At 42.4% G+C, this 16388-nt stretch overlaps 1 protein-coding gene across 3 annotated transcripts in view; it reads right to left on the bottom strand.

Moving 5' to 3' along the window:
• TOX (thymocyte selection associated high mobility group box) overlaps nt 1-16388 on the bottom strand; it is a 276457-nt gene that overhangs the window by 49158 nt on the left and 210911 nt on the right. For 2 of the 3 annotated variants that reach the window (XM_084619133.1, XM_084619134.1), the window contains exon 4: nt 6250-6528. The exons of the other annotated variant lie outside the window; for it this stretch is intronic. In XM_084619133.1, coding sequence (XP_084475259.1) covers nt 6250-6528 — 279 coding nt within the window. The remainder of the gene's footprint in view (nt 1-6249; nt 6529-16388) is intronic. 3 annotated transcript variants of the gene reach the window in all.

Here is a 16388-nt window from a genome sequence, read left to right as displayed (position 1 = left end):
CTGAAGATGTGCAAATCCGTGAAAACCCAACTGTCCTTTACCATTTAATATTTATATTGCAGTAGGGCTTCCAACAGGATTCAGGACCCCATTTTGCCAGATGCTGTGCAAACATATGCAAAGACACAGCCCTGATTTTCTAGTTGGTTCGAACTACATGGCACAAAGTGGCCTCAGTGGACTGGAGAATCTGGCTAACTTTATCTGTCCCAAAGGGTTTTCATTTGAAAAGATTCAGGGGGAGAGGGTTACAATCAATAGAGATGATTTTTATCATTTTTTAATAAAGTGTGATCAGGTGACATGCTAGACTACAGGTGTTCCTAAAATAAACACAGACGCATAATGACAGTGGCTGCATATGGCTGTATATGCTCACTCTGGGACAGAGTCTTCTCCCTCTTCCTAAAAAGAAAAGGAGTACTTGTGGCACCTTAGAGGCTAACAAATTTATTTGAGCAGAAGCTTTCGTGAGCTACAGCTCACTTCATCGGATGCATTCAGTGGAAATTTTTTTTTTCCACTGAATGCGTCCGATGAAGTGAGCTGTAGTTCAGGAAAGCTTCTGCTCAAATAAATTTGTTAGTCTCTAAGGTGCCACAAGTACTCCTTTTCTTTTTGTGAATACAGACCAACACGGCTGCTACTCTGAAACCTCCCTCTTCCTGTGTGTCACCACACTGTGTTCAATGGGACTAATCAGGTGAGTAAAGTGAGCAGGATTTGGCCCATTGTGGCTTTTTAAGCAGAACAGCAATGGATGAATATAATTTAAAAAGGAAATTGCTTGGTTCCTAAGCACCTGGTTCGGCAATCAAATATGCAGTTAATGGTTTTGGAGTACACCAGCAGCACTAGAGAGAAGAGGGAAGACGTTATAAAACACAAGCTGCTTGTTTCAAACATGCAAACTACTATTTCACTCTACACTGTAGAAGAAACTACAAGATCAATAATATATGAAGGTGTGTTATGTGCACACAAAAAGAGCTCCCAGTGTTAATTTGACCATCCTAATCCAAATTTTCCAAACACCTCTAAGTAATAGTTCACAAATCCCAGGAGCAAGGAGGCTTGACAACTTCAGACCCACAGTTAAAGTTCCCACTATTGCTATTTTAAAAGGTTTCTTTTAATGCCTTTTTATTGACCAAAGGGGTTTACAAGCTTGTAGATATTTAGGATAGCAGGATGTCCAAACTACCATTTAAATATGTGATAAGTAATCGTAATATACATAAAAGGTAAGAGAAAAAAAGCCTTCTTGTAAACAGCTCAGACATTTTATTCTCCAACCCAAATAATCAAGTGGCTTCAAATATCCCACTGCTAAAAAGGCAGTACTCCCTGGGGAAATTCTGTTTGTTTTATAAAAAAATAAGTAAATAAAAAGAATTCCAGTACTAATAACCTTGGAAATGGCTGAGATGATGGCGTACCTTATGCTACCATCAGTCTATCAGCTTCATAGACTCCACTGCTAACTGCCAAAGCAGAGACAGATGGGAAATAAAATAAAAAACATATATATTCTGCTAGGCATAGACTCGTGCCTCAAAATCCCTAGAGGTGTAGTTAGCTCATGGTAATCCACCTCCTGTCATGCCTTATTGCTTAATTATAGTGATGTATTTAACTTATTTATCACAAGAAAGCAATAATCTTTCACTTTAAAAAAGTCGGTAGTAACCATGTTGCACAGATGACAGATCACAAGACTACCTAGTGTAGGATTTAAGACTATCAAGTAAGGCACATTGTTGATATCCAAATGTCCCTTGAGAAGTTTGAAAATGTCTATAAATATATTAAAATAAACTGCAATAGTACCAAATCCTTTAGCGGAACTAGGAGAGCTGTTTTACACACACTATCTTGTAGTAATTGCTGTAGTTTAAAATAGATTTTAATCAAGCACCATCTGCATTATAGGCTGAACAAACAACACAGAATTCTACTTATAACTCTGACCATGTAAAATAAATATTGTAAAAGCTCCACCACACAAAGAGAATATGTGGCAGCATCTCCCTAGTAATCATGTTTCTGTTAGTTAATTTTTGCTACTTGCAGTCCTCTCGGTCTCTTTTCTCTGAACTACACTATTTGAAATTCTCTCATAAGCGAAATTCAAATGAGCATGGAAAAAAAACAGTCATCCACCTACTGAGAAATACATATTTGCAAGCCTAAATGCTTCTAGCATCTCACAATTATGCTTAGCAATAACAGAATACATGTTTAATGATCCAACACTATGAATTATGGCAAGAATCGCAAATGCAGTTTTTGAATTTTGAAGTGGTCAGAATAAAATGTGTAGTAAATGGGCACTTTGTTGTAAATGGTTTTTTAGTTACATACAAATACTGATTTTTTAAGGTCTCCTTTTTATTCGTTTAACCACAGACTTGAATACTAAATTTAGAAGAATTCAGCACAGCCAGTTTTAGGATCTCTGCCTCCTACACAAATGAGTTCCTTGGCCAGAGATTTTAGTTTCCACTTCCACTGTTCTAAGCTACTTTCAGATCGCCCACTTCCAAGCTCAAAATCACATTACTGTTATCCTTCTCCCTGGGTCTTACTGACAGGCAGTCTGGGATGCCTTACTCTTAAAGCAACAGTATCTAGAGCAACTAAGTCCTCAGTAATGCCCTTTTTAATGGTGCTGCTTTTCCCTTCTTTGTGTTTGAGCTAGTGCAGATGTGCATTTTAAGTCTGAGCGTCCTGTATGAAATGGTCACAACTACCAGGTGTATGTATGTCTGGAAATACTCAGCAGCTGTTGTAATCATTTATATATAGTGATGGTTCCATAGCATGGATGGTTTTTAGCATAATTTTTATGCTATTGACTAAAGAATGTATTTAATATGAAGTTCCTTTCCTACTGGAGGTTCTGTATACTGACAGTTGTATAGTTTATTTCCTTTTCCTCTTTGTTTATTTCCAACACTGGTAATAGGTCCATTGAGCTAATATAGCCAGTTCCTGCACCCATTGAAAACAATGGGAATTTTGTCACTGACTTCAGTGGGAGTAGGATTACATGTCTAATGCAAAGGCATACAGTAGCTTATTCATTTTGCCAGTCTGTGTGCATACATTGCCTGCAAATGAAGTCAGTTTACACTCTCCAATCATTTAGACAGGTTTTTCTCTCAGACAGAATTGGGTCTAGTTGTTAGAAAGCATGACAAAGAAGTATCTATTTTACTACCAAATCGTTCACAAGAGGCGCAGCAATTCTTCTTTCAAAACCATAGGGTAGGTACTCAGCTGGTGTAACAGGCCTAGCGCAGTTGGCATTGACTTTACTGGAGCTACACAGGTTTATGTCAGGACTTATTTTGATTGGTAGATTAGTTGAAAGATGTTGGGACTTGCTGGTTAAATTGAAAGAATACAAAAAGATGAGCACAATTAGTATGCCTATTCCAAATAACGTGGTACTCACTCCATTATCACTCAGTCCTCATTCCAGGAAAGTCTCACTGACTTCATCGCATTGTGCCTCAAAATCTCTGTTTGTAGCAAGATTTGGCAATTACCTCATGACTGCAGTGCATGACTGCCTGAGTAAGGACTGAGTAAAGAACTCAGGAGTTGACCCATTATATGGTATTGTACATTGATATAACAGTTTATGAAACAGAGGCAAAAATCCCAGAGTTTATCACACAAGGTTGTGTGCAAATATGAGCTATTGGGTCTCCCACTGGTCAGAGACTGGCAGAGTGCATCGTGTGAAGCCCTCCTGTCCCCATCCAGCCCTGGTGCAATTTCTTTCACCAGGTGGGACAAAGATGGAAGAGGAGCTGGTTTGAGGAATGGGAATCCTCAGTTGCCCCTTTAGGGCAGCTTTAAGATCACCTCACAAAGTTGCTAAAGGCCAAGAGTCTGTCCCTTTAGTTGGCAGTTTCCCAGTAGTTTTTATTTGCAGTGTTGCTGTAGCAGGATACTAGCGAGACAAGGTGGGGGAGGGGATATCTTTTACTGGACCAACTTCTGTTGGTGAGAGAGACAAGGTTTCGAGCTATGCAGACCTGAAGAAGGGGTCTTGTCTCTTTCACCAACAGAAGTTGGTCCAATAAAATATATTACCTCACCCACACTGGCTCTCCAATAGTTTTTAGGTAAATTATATTCATACACTAGTTATGATGTTGATTAATTAGACTCGCTCTGCTTTTATATAGGAACACTGGAATTATTATATTGTATCAGACATCTAACCCAGTGTCCTGTCTCCAACAGTGGCAAGCACCAGACCCTTCAGAGGAAGGTGCAAGTAAACCTACAGCAGACAGATGTGGGATAAGCTGGCCCCCATGAAGATCTCATTCTAATCCCAAATAGAAATCAGTTTAAACAGTGAATCATGTGGTTTTATATAACTTCCAATTTTTTTTTTTTACTAACATTAACTATTATACCTTTGGAAGAATGCTAAGGTAACAGTAACATATCAATTTCTGTGTACTTAATAACTTTAATTCTGGTATATCATGCTTTCTTTTCCTGATCATTAAGCTAAGGATGGGAGAATTTTAAAGGGAGCTTCCATATTAGCATTACCTGTTTAAAACACAAATCCAGAATACATAAATAGACTTCAGTAGGAAAAATACCCTATTTCTTTGTCTATAATACTCAATATTTCTTTCACTGTTATTGAAAATATTTATTTTAATTTGAAATACCTGATTTAGTGAAATCAGAATCCTAGGCTTATCATAATGTGTTGTTATGAAAAATGTTTCACAAATATGTCATTATTTTGTGGAAAGGTTCAGTAGGAACAAGGACTGGAATAAAAGAAGATGGGATGACTTCATTACAGAATTGAGCTCCTAGATACTATCTTCTAGGGAAGCTGAGAGTCTCAGAATCTCACGGGCTCAATATGCAAATATATTTGAAAATTAACAGATGCTGCAAATATCTTATTTTACAAAGTGAAGCCTGTGCATGTTTATGTTTATATAAGTTTTCACGAGTGTGGAAGCAGTTCCTCACAACATTAAAAAGTATAACACATTCAAGAACTATTCAAAAACTAAGTTTGTGAAATCAAGGGAAAGTTCTGAAATAATACTTGTAATCAGAATTTATTCAGAACACAGTGAACTATATTTTGCCAATTACAGGATTATTTTACAGTTTGAGTCATGAAAAACATAAATATAACTCGAAAATAAATCAGACATACAACTCTTGACTGAATTATATTCCTCAGTGACTCACTTTGCCTCTGTTTGACATTCCTCCCTACATCTTTGCAATGAATCCCAACTTTTTTCCCCATAAGAACCGGCAATGCTCACACCTATTACTGCTACCACATAACAGGCCTGTTAACATTCTCTAGTGATTAGAACACAGAAATGGGAGTCAGGACACCTCAATTCTTATCCGGACTCTGCTCCTAGCTCTTGTGTGATCTTGTGGCAAGTCACAACCTTTTTGTGCCTCAGTTTTCCTGTCTGCAAAATGGAGATAATACTCACTCACTTTTGCAAAGCACTTTGAGATTTTTGCACAAAAATGCTATCCAAATGATTATATTATTATATTTTATTATGTTTGTAGTGACACTAATGGGTGTAAAATGTACCATCATGAAGCACCAGTGCTACATACAATGTAAAGGCATGACGTCTATATAACCTTTCCAAGAAATGAATTTTAATGGTATTAGAAGATATTTTCCTATTCTTCTGTTCTGGTTGCTTTAGTCTTCTATTTACTCATCCTGCGGCCAAGTGCCAAACACTAGCAAACTGTACACACGATCCCATGCTTCCTTAGCAATAACTTGAGCCTTGACCTGGAACAAACGCACTTTGTATACATGAGAAAAAATTCAATTTTTATATTAAACTCCTGTAAGAAATATTCTCCTTTATTCTTTAGTTCACTATGCAGACCTTCCATTTTACTCATTCAGAGAAGTGTGATGTTGTTCACTTGTGTTGCTTTCAGGGCTGATTGGAGACTAGAAGATAGGTTTAAGGTAAAAGCCAATCCTTTATTCACATCAGTTAGCCCCCTTATGCTTGTTGTAAAAATACCACATGCTACAGTATGTACCTCACTGACAAGTCTCATTTTGATGACAGCAATTTATAAATTATAGCCTTCATAATTAAGGTACACATATACCAAATAACACTTAGAGAGACTGATTCATTTAGCTAGTCCTAAAAACAGCCACCATTTGTTATTTCTAGTGCCTAACCATACCTTAGAGGTATCATCCCCTTCATCTTCATGGACTGAACTGGATGGTGAGGGAGTTGCAGACTTGCTTCCAGGTGGAGATGGAGAGTTATGGGGAACATTGTTTCCACCCATATTCAAACCAAGCTGAGCACTGAGCTGTGATTGGTTAATGGTAGTCAGCTGACCATGCTGCATCATTCCTGGCTGCCTAATTTCTGCAGGTTGAACCCTTGGTCTCATGGCTGCCATCTGAGGGTGGGAACTATATTGAGCTCCTTCTGCATTCCGTAAATCTTGCATCTACAAAAGGAAAATTGGAAAGCAATAATTTTCCATCATCATGCCATCATGTCCAAGTTCCCTTTGGCCTTAAAAGGAATCCCTTCTGATCTACAGGTTATTTCATATTTAAGAGAACTGGGAATATTTAATTCAAACGTATGAGGTGTAAGGAATACACAGAATACCTATACAGCCAACTTTTGCAGAACAGTGTTTATTATGGGCTAAATCATGCAGGCTCTTTTCAGCCCTTGGACAGGCAAAGCTCCCTTTGACTTTACTGAGAGTTTTTCCTGCATAGGGACTGAAGAATATGGCGCTTTGTTAACTGTCCTTTGGAACTGTCAAAAGTGAGTTTAAGAAATATAATAATACAAAACAGAGATGTCAGAATCTTGAATCAAAGTTCAAGAGGGTTCTTGTCCATCTTATGGAGATGAAGTTGAGCTGCCAAGTTTAGATCTAGATCAATATTTGATGAAAGTTCTAGGGAGTTGAACTTCTAGTACTAAGTCCAGTTTTACCTTGCTTAGAACTGCCCAAGACATGTTAATTTTTAAGATTCAGAAAACAGACTTAGGGCTCTATCAATAGGTGGATTAATTGACTAATGAACTGATTTGCTGCAACAGTCATATATGAACCTGAAACGCTAAAGCTGCAAGGTTGACAAATTTATCCATTTTACTATTTGGGTCACTGCTTTTTAGCATTAATGAGACTCATTTTTAATTCAAGCAATGAATTCAGTCTCTGCAAGGATTAGAATGAAAAGCATTGGAGGATGAAGCTCTTTACTTATCCAGAGGTCAAATGTACTATACACGGATACTATAAAGGATATCCCATAATGCTTATCCAATGTACTCAAACTCATAGCTTGAGATAAGACAACTACAGAGAGAGTAGCTCAGTTTCTACAGTTAGATGTTTTGGGGAGTGATTTAAAGTTGAAGTGGCAATTCAAAGCTGAAAATGAAATGGATATAGTTATCTTAGTCTGTATCATTAAAGCATGACGTATATATCTGGTGGAATTTAACAAAAATTACCAATGTATTAGTATCATTGCACTAGGGAAAAAGTGATAACAGTCCAATCTACTAATATAACCATAGTTATTTTATGGATAGCCTTTTGTAGCATGTCACTCAATGATTTTTACTTTAGATTTATAACCCACCACTCTCTTCCCCCCCGCCCACCCATGCACTTGTGTGTGTATGTGCATTCTCTCTCTCTCCGGGTAGCATACCAGTCTGTGAGATCCTTTTTCAACAAGAAATTAGAATTGAACTGGGAACAAAACCCCAAGTATGATCGTTGCAATTTTTACATTATGGACAGAATAAGTGATTTTTCAAAAGGTTATTTATAGGCTTGTGGATTGAATTGGTGTATTTTTAAGAGAGTGAATCATGCCAATAAATATCCTGGAATCGAGAATACTTGCTATTTTAAATTCATTTGTTGTCCTAAAAGATATCTGAAGTAGATTTTGACGGTACAACCTCTCTTAATACAGTCTTGGTACTGCTTTATGAATTAATATCTCTGAAATACAAAAGGTTTGTCAATACCCATAATTCAAGTTCATTCAATAACTAACCCATTGAAAAAAAAAACAGTGCACAGCATCAACTGAGAGCTTGAATCTTGAAAACATTTATATTTTTAAAGATTGTTACTGACTTTCTGCTCCCTTTTTACAAATACCAGCTTCCCTCCTAGTCAAACATATTAGCCTTGAAAGCTATCATTATCTCTGCCTCTAGCAGACAATCTATATCAAAACAGTTGTACACATAAAACAGTAACTACTTCTTGGCTGTATCTCTTCTGATCCAGCTGTTTCACTGAATAGCAGTTGGTGAATGGAGAACTGGAACATGGGTAGCCCTGAGGCCTTATTTGCTAATGTTACTCACCAGCTGCTGCTTTATGTGGTGTTAGCAGGCAAGGCTTGGAAGTTTGCCAGTTGCAGCAAGAACAAGGGAAAGTGAGGTATCTCTGAAACCCTTCCATTTACCCCTGTCTGTCATCTTTTGACACTGAACATTGTTGAGTGCGATCCCTAGGGCCACTGAGAAACACTGCTGGAGTTAAACTGTGAATAGAGCTTACACTACTCCTTTGTACACTATTTTTGTGGGTACCTCTCAGACAATCTAAGGAAACTACAGATCAGTGCTAAAAATAGACCCTTTTGACTTCACATATTAAAGGAGGCTGTAAAGGCAAAATAAGTCAATTTTTCATTAGAAATACTCCAACTATTGTAAAATGCACTATTAAAAAAACCTAAACAAGTATTTTTGTCAATGTTTCAAATGACCGTGCAAGTATATGCCTCAGTGAAAGCTGGACACAAATTGAGTAATAATATCATGTTGTTTATTTTTACCTAAAATGTATTTGCTAACTGACAACATATCATTGGCTAGCAAAACTGATTGGTTGTTAAAACCTCCCAGTCTTGTCACACTGATCATCAGAAGCAAGCTTCCCAAAGACCAGGACAAACCAACTCAAAGTGGCACTAGATCCTGTCAAAACAACAGATGCAAAACCTGCAGATACAGCTCCACTGCTACAAGGGTCAACATGTCCCACAACACCCTTCAAGATTCATGGGTCTTACATTTGGCTATCACAACATGTGGTGTACATCATTCAGAGCATCAAATACCCCAACAACATTTATATGGGTGAAACCAGGCAATCATTACACTCTTGAATGAACTCACACAGAAAAATGATGAAAGACAAAAAAAACCCAGATCACCCATGGGTGAACACGTTTCACAAAGCGAACACTCAATTCCTGATCTATCAGTTCTCATCCTCAAAGGAAACCTCCACAACACCTTCAAAAGATGAGCCTAGGAGCTTAAATTAATAACTTTCCCAGACACTAAAAATCATGGATTTGGTAAAGACACTGGATTTATGGCTTATTACAACAACCTCTAACCGGCTAACCTTCATTTATCCTACGATTGCAGAGGTGTTAATTGCCCACTACATCTTGAATGGTCTCTTGTAACATGTGTTAACTCATTATGCTTAACAATCTGTTACACCTTGTATTTGCTGTGACATACTGACTACCTTTCCCAGACGTGAAGAAGAGTTCTTTGTACCTCAAAGGCTTATCTCTTCCACCAAAAAAGACATTACCTCACCCACCTTGTCTCTCTGGTTATTAACACCTCGTTATATAATCTGCACATAGCAAGAGCTATTGACACCCTATAATGTTTTGGATTTCAGATGCAATCAACTTTTCCCGTGAATTTTTAAAACACATGGATATAGGTTTCCATTAACAACAGCTACAGTATTTCACTTACCTTTGCAGAAATGTTTCAGAGTAGCAGCTGTGTTAGTCTGTATCCGCAAAAAGAAAAGGAGTACTTGTGGCACCTTAGAGACTAACAAATTTATCTAAGGTGCCACAAGTACTCCTTTTCTCTTTGCAGAAATATGAGTAAGAAACATGAAGAATGCCTTCTTACCCCTGGTCTACACTACGAGTGTAGGTTGAATTTAGCAGCGTTAGATCGATTTAACCCTGTACCCGTCCACAAGACAAAGCCATTTACTTCAACTTAAAGGGATCTTAAAATCGATTTCTGTACTCCTCCCCCAATGAGGGCATTAGCACTGAAATCAACCTTGCCGGGTCAAATTTGGGGTAGTGTGGTCGCAATTCGACGGTATTGGCCTCCGGGAGCTATCCCAGAGTGCTCCATTGTGACTGCTCTGGATAGGGCTCTCAACTCAGATGCACTGGCCAGGTAGACAGGAAAAGGCCCGTGAACTTTTGAGTCTCATTTCCTGTTTGGCCAGCATGGCAAGCTTCAGGTGAGTGCAGATCTTGTCAGCAGGTGACCATGATGGAGTCCCAGAATCGCAAAAGAGCTTCAGCATGGACTGAACATGGATCTGATCGCTGTATGGGGAGACGAATCTGTGCTATCAGAACTCCATTCCAAAAGACGAAATGCCCAAACATTTGAAAAAATCTCCAAGGGCATGAAGGACAGAGGCTATAACAGGGACCCGCAGCAGTGCCATGTGAAACTTAAGGAGCTCAGGCAAGCCTACCAAAAAACCAGAGAGGCGAACGGCCGCTCCAGTTCAGAGCCCCAAACATGCCGCTTCTATGATGAGCTGCATGACATTCTAGGGGGTGCAGCCACCACTACCCCACCTGTGCTTTGACTCCGTCAATGGATTATCACACAACAGGGATGCGCTTTTTGGGGATGAGGAAGATGATGATGAGGAGGAGGTTGAAGATAGCGCACAGCAAGCAAGCAGAGAAACCATTTTCCCCGAGAGCCAGGAACTGTTTCTCACCCTGGACCTGGAGCCAGTACCCCCCAAACCCACCCAAGGCGGGCTCCTGGACCTGCAAGGCACCTGTCTCTGGTGAGTGTACCTTTGTAAATAAAATACATGGCTTAAAAACAAGCATGTTTAATGATTAATTTGCGGTCAGTACAGCTACTGGAAAAGTCTGTTAATGTGTCTGGGGATGGACCAGAAATCCTCCAGGAAATCTGCATAAAGCTCTCCTAGATGTACTCCCAAAGCCTTTGCAAAAGGTTTCTGGAGAGGGCAGCCTTATTCCGTCCTCCATGTTAGGACACTTTACCAGGCCAGGCCAGTAGCATGTAGTCTGGAGTCATTGCAGAACAAAGCATTGCAGCGTACGGTCCCAGTGTTTGCTGGCATTCAAACAACATCCGTTCTTTATCTCTCTGTGTTACCCTCAGGAGAGTGATATCATTCATGGTCACCTGGTTGAAATAGTGTAATTTTATTAAGGGGACATTCAGAGGTGGCCATTCCTGCTGGGCTGTTTGCCTGTGATTGAACAGAAATCTTCCCCGCTGTTAACCACGTGGTGGGGGTAGGGGTGAAGCCATCATCCCAGAGAATTGGGTGTGTGTGGGGGGGTTAGCTGGGTTTGTGCTGCACGTTAACCTGAAAACCACAGCCCCTCCTTTTAAATTGCCAACCCATTTTAAATGGCCAATCTAATGGCTGCTTGGTAGGGGAAATGAGGGCGCTGCTGTTTGAAACCATTCCTACATGTTATGAAGGTTAAAGAAGCCAAAAGATTGTGGCTTACCATGGCTGCCTGCAAGCCGAATTCTGTTGCCTGCCGGCCCTGCATGTGTGATCTCTCACACCAAACTGGGAGACCCTCAATATAAGAGGCTAAATGTGACCTTGTACCGAATGCACATGTGCTATGTAATGTTAACAGCAAGGTTCACCCTGAAAGAGTCTACCCATTGTTCTCTAAAATGTCTTTTTAACTACTACTCTCCCTTTTTTTTTCCCTCTCACAGCTGCAAATGTTTCAATGTTCCCCCTATCATCTCCGTCCCAGAGGCTAGTGAAGATTAGAAGGTGAAAAAAAAGCACTCGCGATGAAATGTTCTCTGAGCTCATGCAGTCCTCCCACACTGAAAGAGCCTAGCAGAATGCGTGGAGGCAAGCAATGTCAGAGTCCAGGAAAGCACAATATGAACGTGAGGACAGGTGGCGGGTTGGAGATGATAGGTGGTGTCAGCTTGCTGACAGAGGCAGGAGTCAGTGTTGAGGCTACTGGAGGATCAAAGTGATATGCGCTGGCGTATGGCTGAGGTGCAGGAAAAGCAGCATGAGCACAGACCCGCGCTACAGCCCCTGTGTAACCAACCGCCCTCCTCCCCAAGTTCCATAGCCTCCTCACCCAGACGCCCAAGAACGTGGTGGGGGGGCCTCCGGGCACCCAACCACTCCACCCCAGAGGACTGCCCAAGCAACTGAAAGCTGGCATTCAATAAGTTTTAAAGTGCAGTGTGGCCTTGTCCTTCCCTCCTCCTCCACCCCTCCCAGGCTACCTTGGCACTTATCCTCCTATTTGTGTGATGACTTAATAAAGAATGCATGAACATGAAGCAACAATGACTTTATTGCCTCTGCAAGCGGTGATCGAAGGGAGGAGGGGATGGCGGTTGGCTTACAGGGAAGTAGAGTGAACCAAGGGGGCGGGGTTTCATCAAGGAGAAACAAACAGAACTTTCACACCGTAGCCTGGCCAGTCATGAAACTGGTTTTCAAAGCTTCTCTGATGCGTACCGCGCCCTCCTGTGCTCTTCTAACCGCCCTGGTGTCTGGCTGTGCGTAACCAGCAGCCAGGCGATTTGCCTCAACCTCTCACCCCGCCATAAATGTCTCCCCCTTACTCTCACAGAGATTGTGGAGCGCACAGCAAGCAGTAATAACAGTGGGAATATTGGTTTCGCTGAGGTCTAAACGACTCAGTAAACTGCGCACTTTTAAATGTCCAAATGCACATTCTACCACCATTCTGCACTTGCTCCGCCTGTAGTTGAACAGCTCCTGACTATTGTCCAGGCTGCCTGTGTACGGCTTCATGAGCCATGGCATTAAGGGGTAGGCTGGGTCCCCAAGGATAACTATAGGCATTTCAACATCCCCAGTTGTTATTTTCTGGTCTGGGAAGAAAGTCCCTTGCTGCAGCTGTTGAAACAGACCAGAATTCCTGAAGATGCGAGGGTCATGTACCTTTCCCAGTCATCCCACACTGATGTTGGTGAAATGTCCCTTGTGATCCACCAGTGCTTGCAACACCATTGAAAAGTACCCCTTTTGGTTTATGTATTCGCTGCCTTGGTGCTCCGGTGCCAAGATAGGGAGATGGGTTCCGTCTATCGCCCCACCACAGTTAGGGAATCCCATTGCAGCAAAGCCATCCACTATGAGCTGCACATTTCCCAGAGTCACTACCCTTGGTAACAGAAGCTCAGTGATTGTGTTGGCTACTTGGATCACAGCAGCCTCCACAGTAGATTTGCCCACTCCAAATTGATTCCCAACTGACCAGTAGCTATCTGGCATTGCAAGCTTCCACAGGGCTATCGCCATTCGCTTGTGAACTGTGAGGGCTGCTCTCATCTTGATATTATGGCACTTCAGGGCAGGGAAAAGCAAGTCACAAAGTTCCATGAAAGTGCCCTTACGCATGCGAAAGTTGCACAGCCATTGGGAATCGTCCCAGACCTGCAACACTATGTGGTCCCACCAGTCTGTGCTTGTTTTCTGGGCCCAGAATTGGCGTTCCACAGCATGAACGTGCCCCATTACCACCATCATGTCCACACTGCCAGGGCCCATACTTTGAGAGAAGTCTGTGTCCATGTCCTCATCACTCTCCTCACCGCGCTGCCATCGCCTACTCGCCTGATTTTGCAGGTTCTGGTTCTGCATATACTGCTGGATAATGTGCGTGGTGTTTAGAACAGTCATAACTGCCATGGTGATCTGAGTGGGCTTCATGCTTGCCGTGGTATGGCGTCTGCAGGAGAGCAGAGTGGCAGCGGAAGCAGTGGGTGGATGACGATGCTGACAGCAGTATGGTGCCCACATGGAAAAAGGTGTGAAACGATTGTTGGCCACTGCTTTCACGGAGGGGGGAACAAGGGGTAGGCTGGCAGCAAACGGTGCAGTACGATTGCTAGCTGTCATCATCTCCTGGGTGCTCAGGGTGCTGCTGACTGGGAGAGCAGCCTGAGGCAGAATGGCCCCCTCAAGGATTGAACTCATTACCCTGGGTTTAACAAGCCAATGCTCAAACCACTGAGCTATCCCTCTGCCAATATTCCAGGCAGGACTGAATCTCCAAGAGACAAAACTTAAAGAAGAGAATGACCTGAGTCACTCCCATATATGTCCAGGCGTCCCTGACAGATCTCACCGAGGTCTGCCAGGAGCACCCATGTCTGCCCAGGGGCCCCGACCGACCTCACCGAGGCTTGCCAAGAGCACCCAGGAGATGACAAGGATGGCTACCAGTTGTAATGCACCAGCTGCTGCCACAAGGCAATGAGCTGCTGCTGTGTAGCAATGCAGTCCCAAGTCTGCCAGCACCCAGGCGATGTATGTTGATGGTAAGCTGAGCGGGCTCCATGCTTGCTGTGCTTTGGCATCTGCACAGACAATCCAGGAAAAAAGGCGCAAAACGATTGTCTGCCGTTGCTTTCACAGAAGGGAGGGAGAGGAGGGGGCCTGAGCACATGTACCCAGAACCACCCGCGACAATGTTTTTTGCCCCATCAGGCATTGGAATCTCAACCCAGAATTCCAACGGGCAATGGAGACTGCGGGAACTGTGGGATAGCTACCCACAGTCCAACGCTCCGGAAGTCGAAGCTAGCCTCAGTACTGTGGATGCACTCCGCCGACTTAACGGTCTTAATGGTCTTAAGTGGGGACACACACAATCGATTGTATAAAATCGATTTCTAAAAAATCGACTTTTATAAATTCGACCTAATTTCATAGTGTAAACATAGCCTTAGTTTGCATTTGTATACCAATTTAGACACTAAGGCCTAGTTTACACTAACGAGGTAAGTCGATCTAAGATACGCTAGTTAAGTTACACAAATTATATAACTGAAGTTGATGTAGCTTAGATAGACTTACAGCAGTGTCTACATCGCACTATATCAATGGGCAACACTCTCCCATCTACACAGCTTCTGCCTCTCAAGGAGGAGGAGTACTGAAGTCGACGGGTAGTGATCAATGGCTCCATGTCTAGTTGGCAGCCGGTGTCAAGTGGAGTGCCCCAGGGGTCAGTCCTGGGGCCGGTTTTGTTCAATATCTTCATAAATGATCTGGAGGATGGTGTGGACTGCACTCTCAGCAAATTTGCGGATGATACTAAACTGGGAGGAGTGGTAGATATGCTGGAGGGCAGGGATAGGATACAGAGGGACCTAGACAAATTGGAGGATTGGGCCAAAAGAAATCTGATGAGGTTCAATAAGGATAAGTGCAGGGTCCTGTACTTAGGACGGAAGAACCCAATACACAGCTACAGACTAGGGACCGAATGGCTAGGCAGCAGTTCTGCGGAAAAGGACCTAGGGGTGACAGTGGACGAGAAGCTGGATATGAGTCAGCAGTGTGCCCTTGTTGCCAAGAAGACCAATGGCATTTTGGGATGTATAAGTAGGGGCATAGCGAGCAGATCGAGGGACGTGATCGTCCCCCTCTATTTGACATTGGTGAGGCCTCATCTGGAGTACTGTGTCCAGTTTTGGGCCCCACACTACAAGAAGGATGTGGATAAATTGTAGAGAGTCCAGCGAAGGGCAACAAAAATGATTAGGGGTCTGGAACACGTGATTTATGAGGAGAGGCTGAGGGAACTGGGATTGTTTAATCTGCGGAAGAGAAGAATGAGGGGGGATTTGATAGCTGCTTTCAACTACCGGAGAGGTGGTTCCAGAGAGGATGGTTCTAGACTATTCTCAGTGGTGGAAGAGGACAGGACAAGGAGTAATGGTCTCAAGTTGCAGTGGGGGAGGTTTAGGTTGGATATTAGGAAAAACTTTTTCACTAGGAGGGTGGTGAAACACTGGAATGCGTTGCCTAGGGAGGTGGTGGAATCTCCTTCCTTAGAAGTTTTTAAGGTCAGGCTTGACAAAGCCCTGGCTGAGATGATTTAATTGGGGATGGGTCCTGCTTTTGAGCAGGGGGTTGGACTAGATGACCTCCTGAGGTCCCTTCCAACCCTGATATTCTATGATTCTATGACAGGAAAGTGCTCTGCCATCGACTTACTGTGTTTTCACGAGACCCACTAAATCAATGCCGCTGCCGTGCCGATTTAGCCAGTAGTAAGGACAAACCCTAAGGAATAAACCTTCAAACCACTGCCCAGCCTGAGACAGTACAATGGGTGGAGGGTAGATGGCTGGAGAGAAGGCTCCCAAGGCTGTGGCCCTAATGCATCCCCTCTGCAGGAAAGTGGGGATACAGACAGGAGACTCTATGTAGCTGTG

The sequence above is a fragment of the Lepidochelys olivacea genome, assembly GCF_965140295.1.
Source record: "Lepidochelys olivacea isolate rLepOli2 genome assembly, chromosome: 2".
NCBI lineage: Eukaryota > Metazoa > Chordata > Testudines > Cheloniidae > Lepidochelys > Lepidochelys olivacea.
Note: the sequence above shows the minus strand (reverse complement) of the source record. Positions and strands in the feature narration are given on the sequence as shown.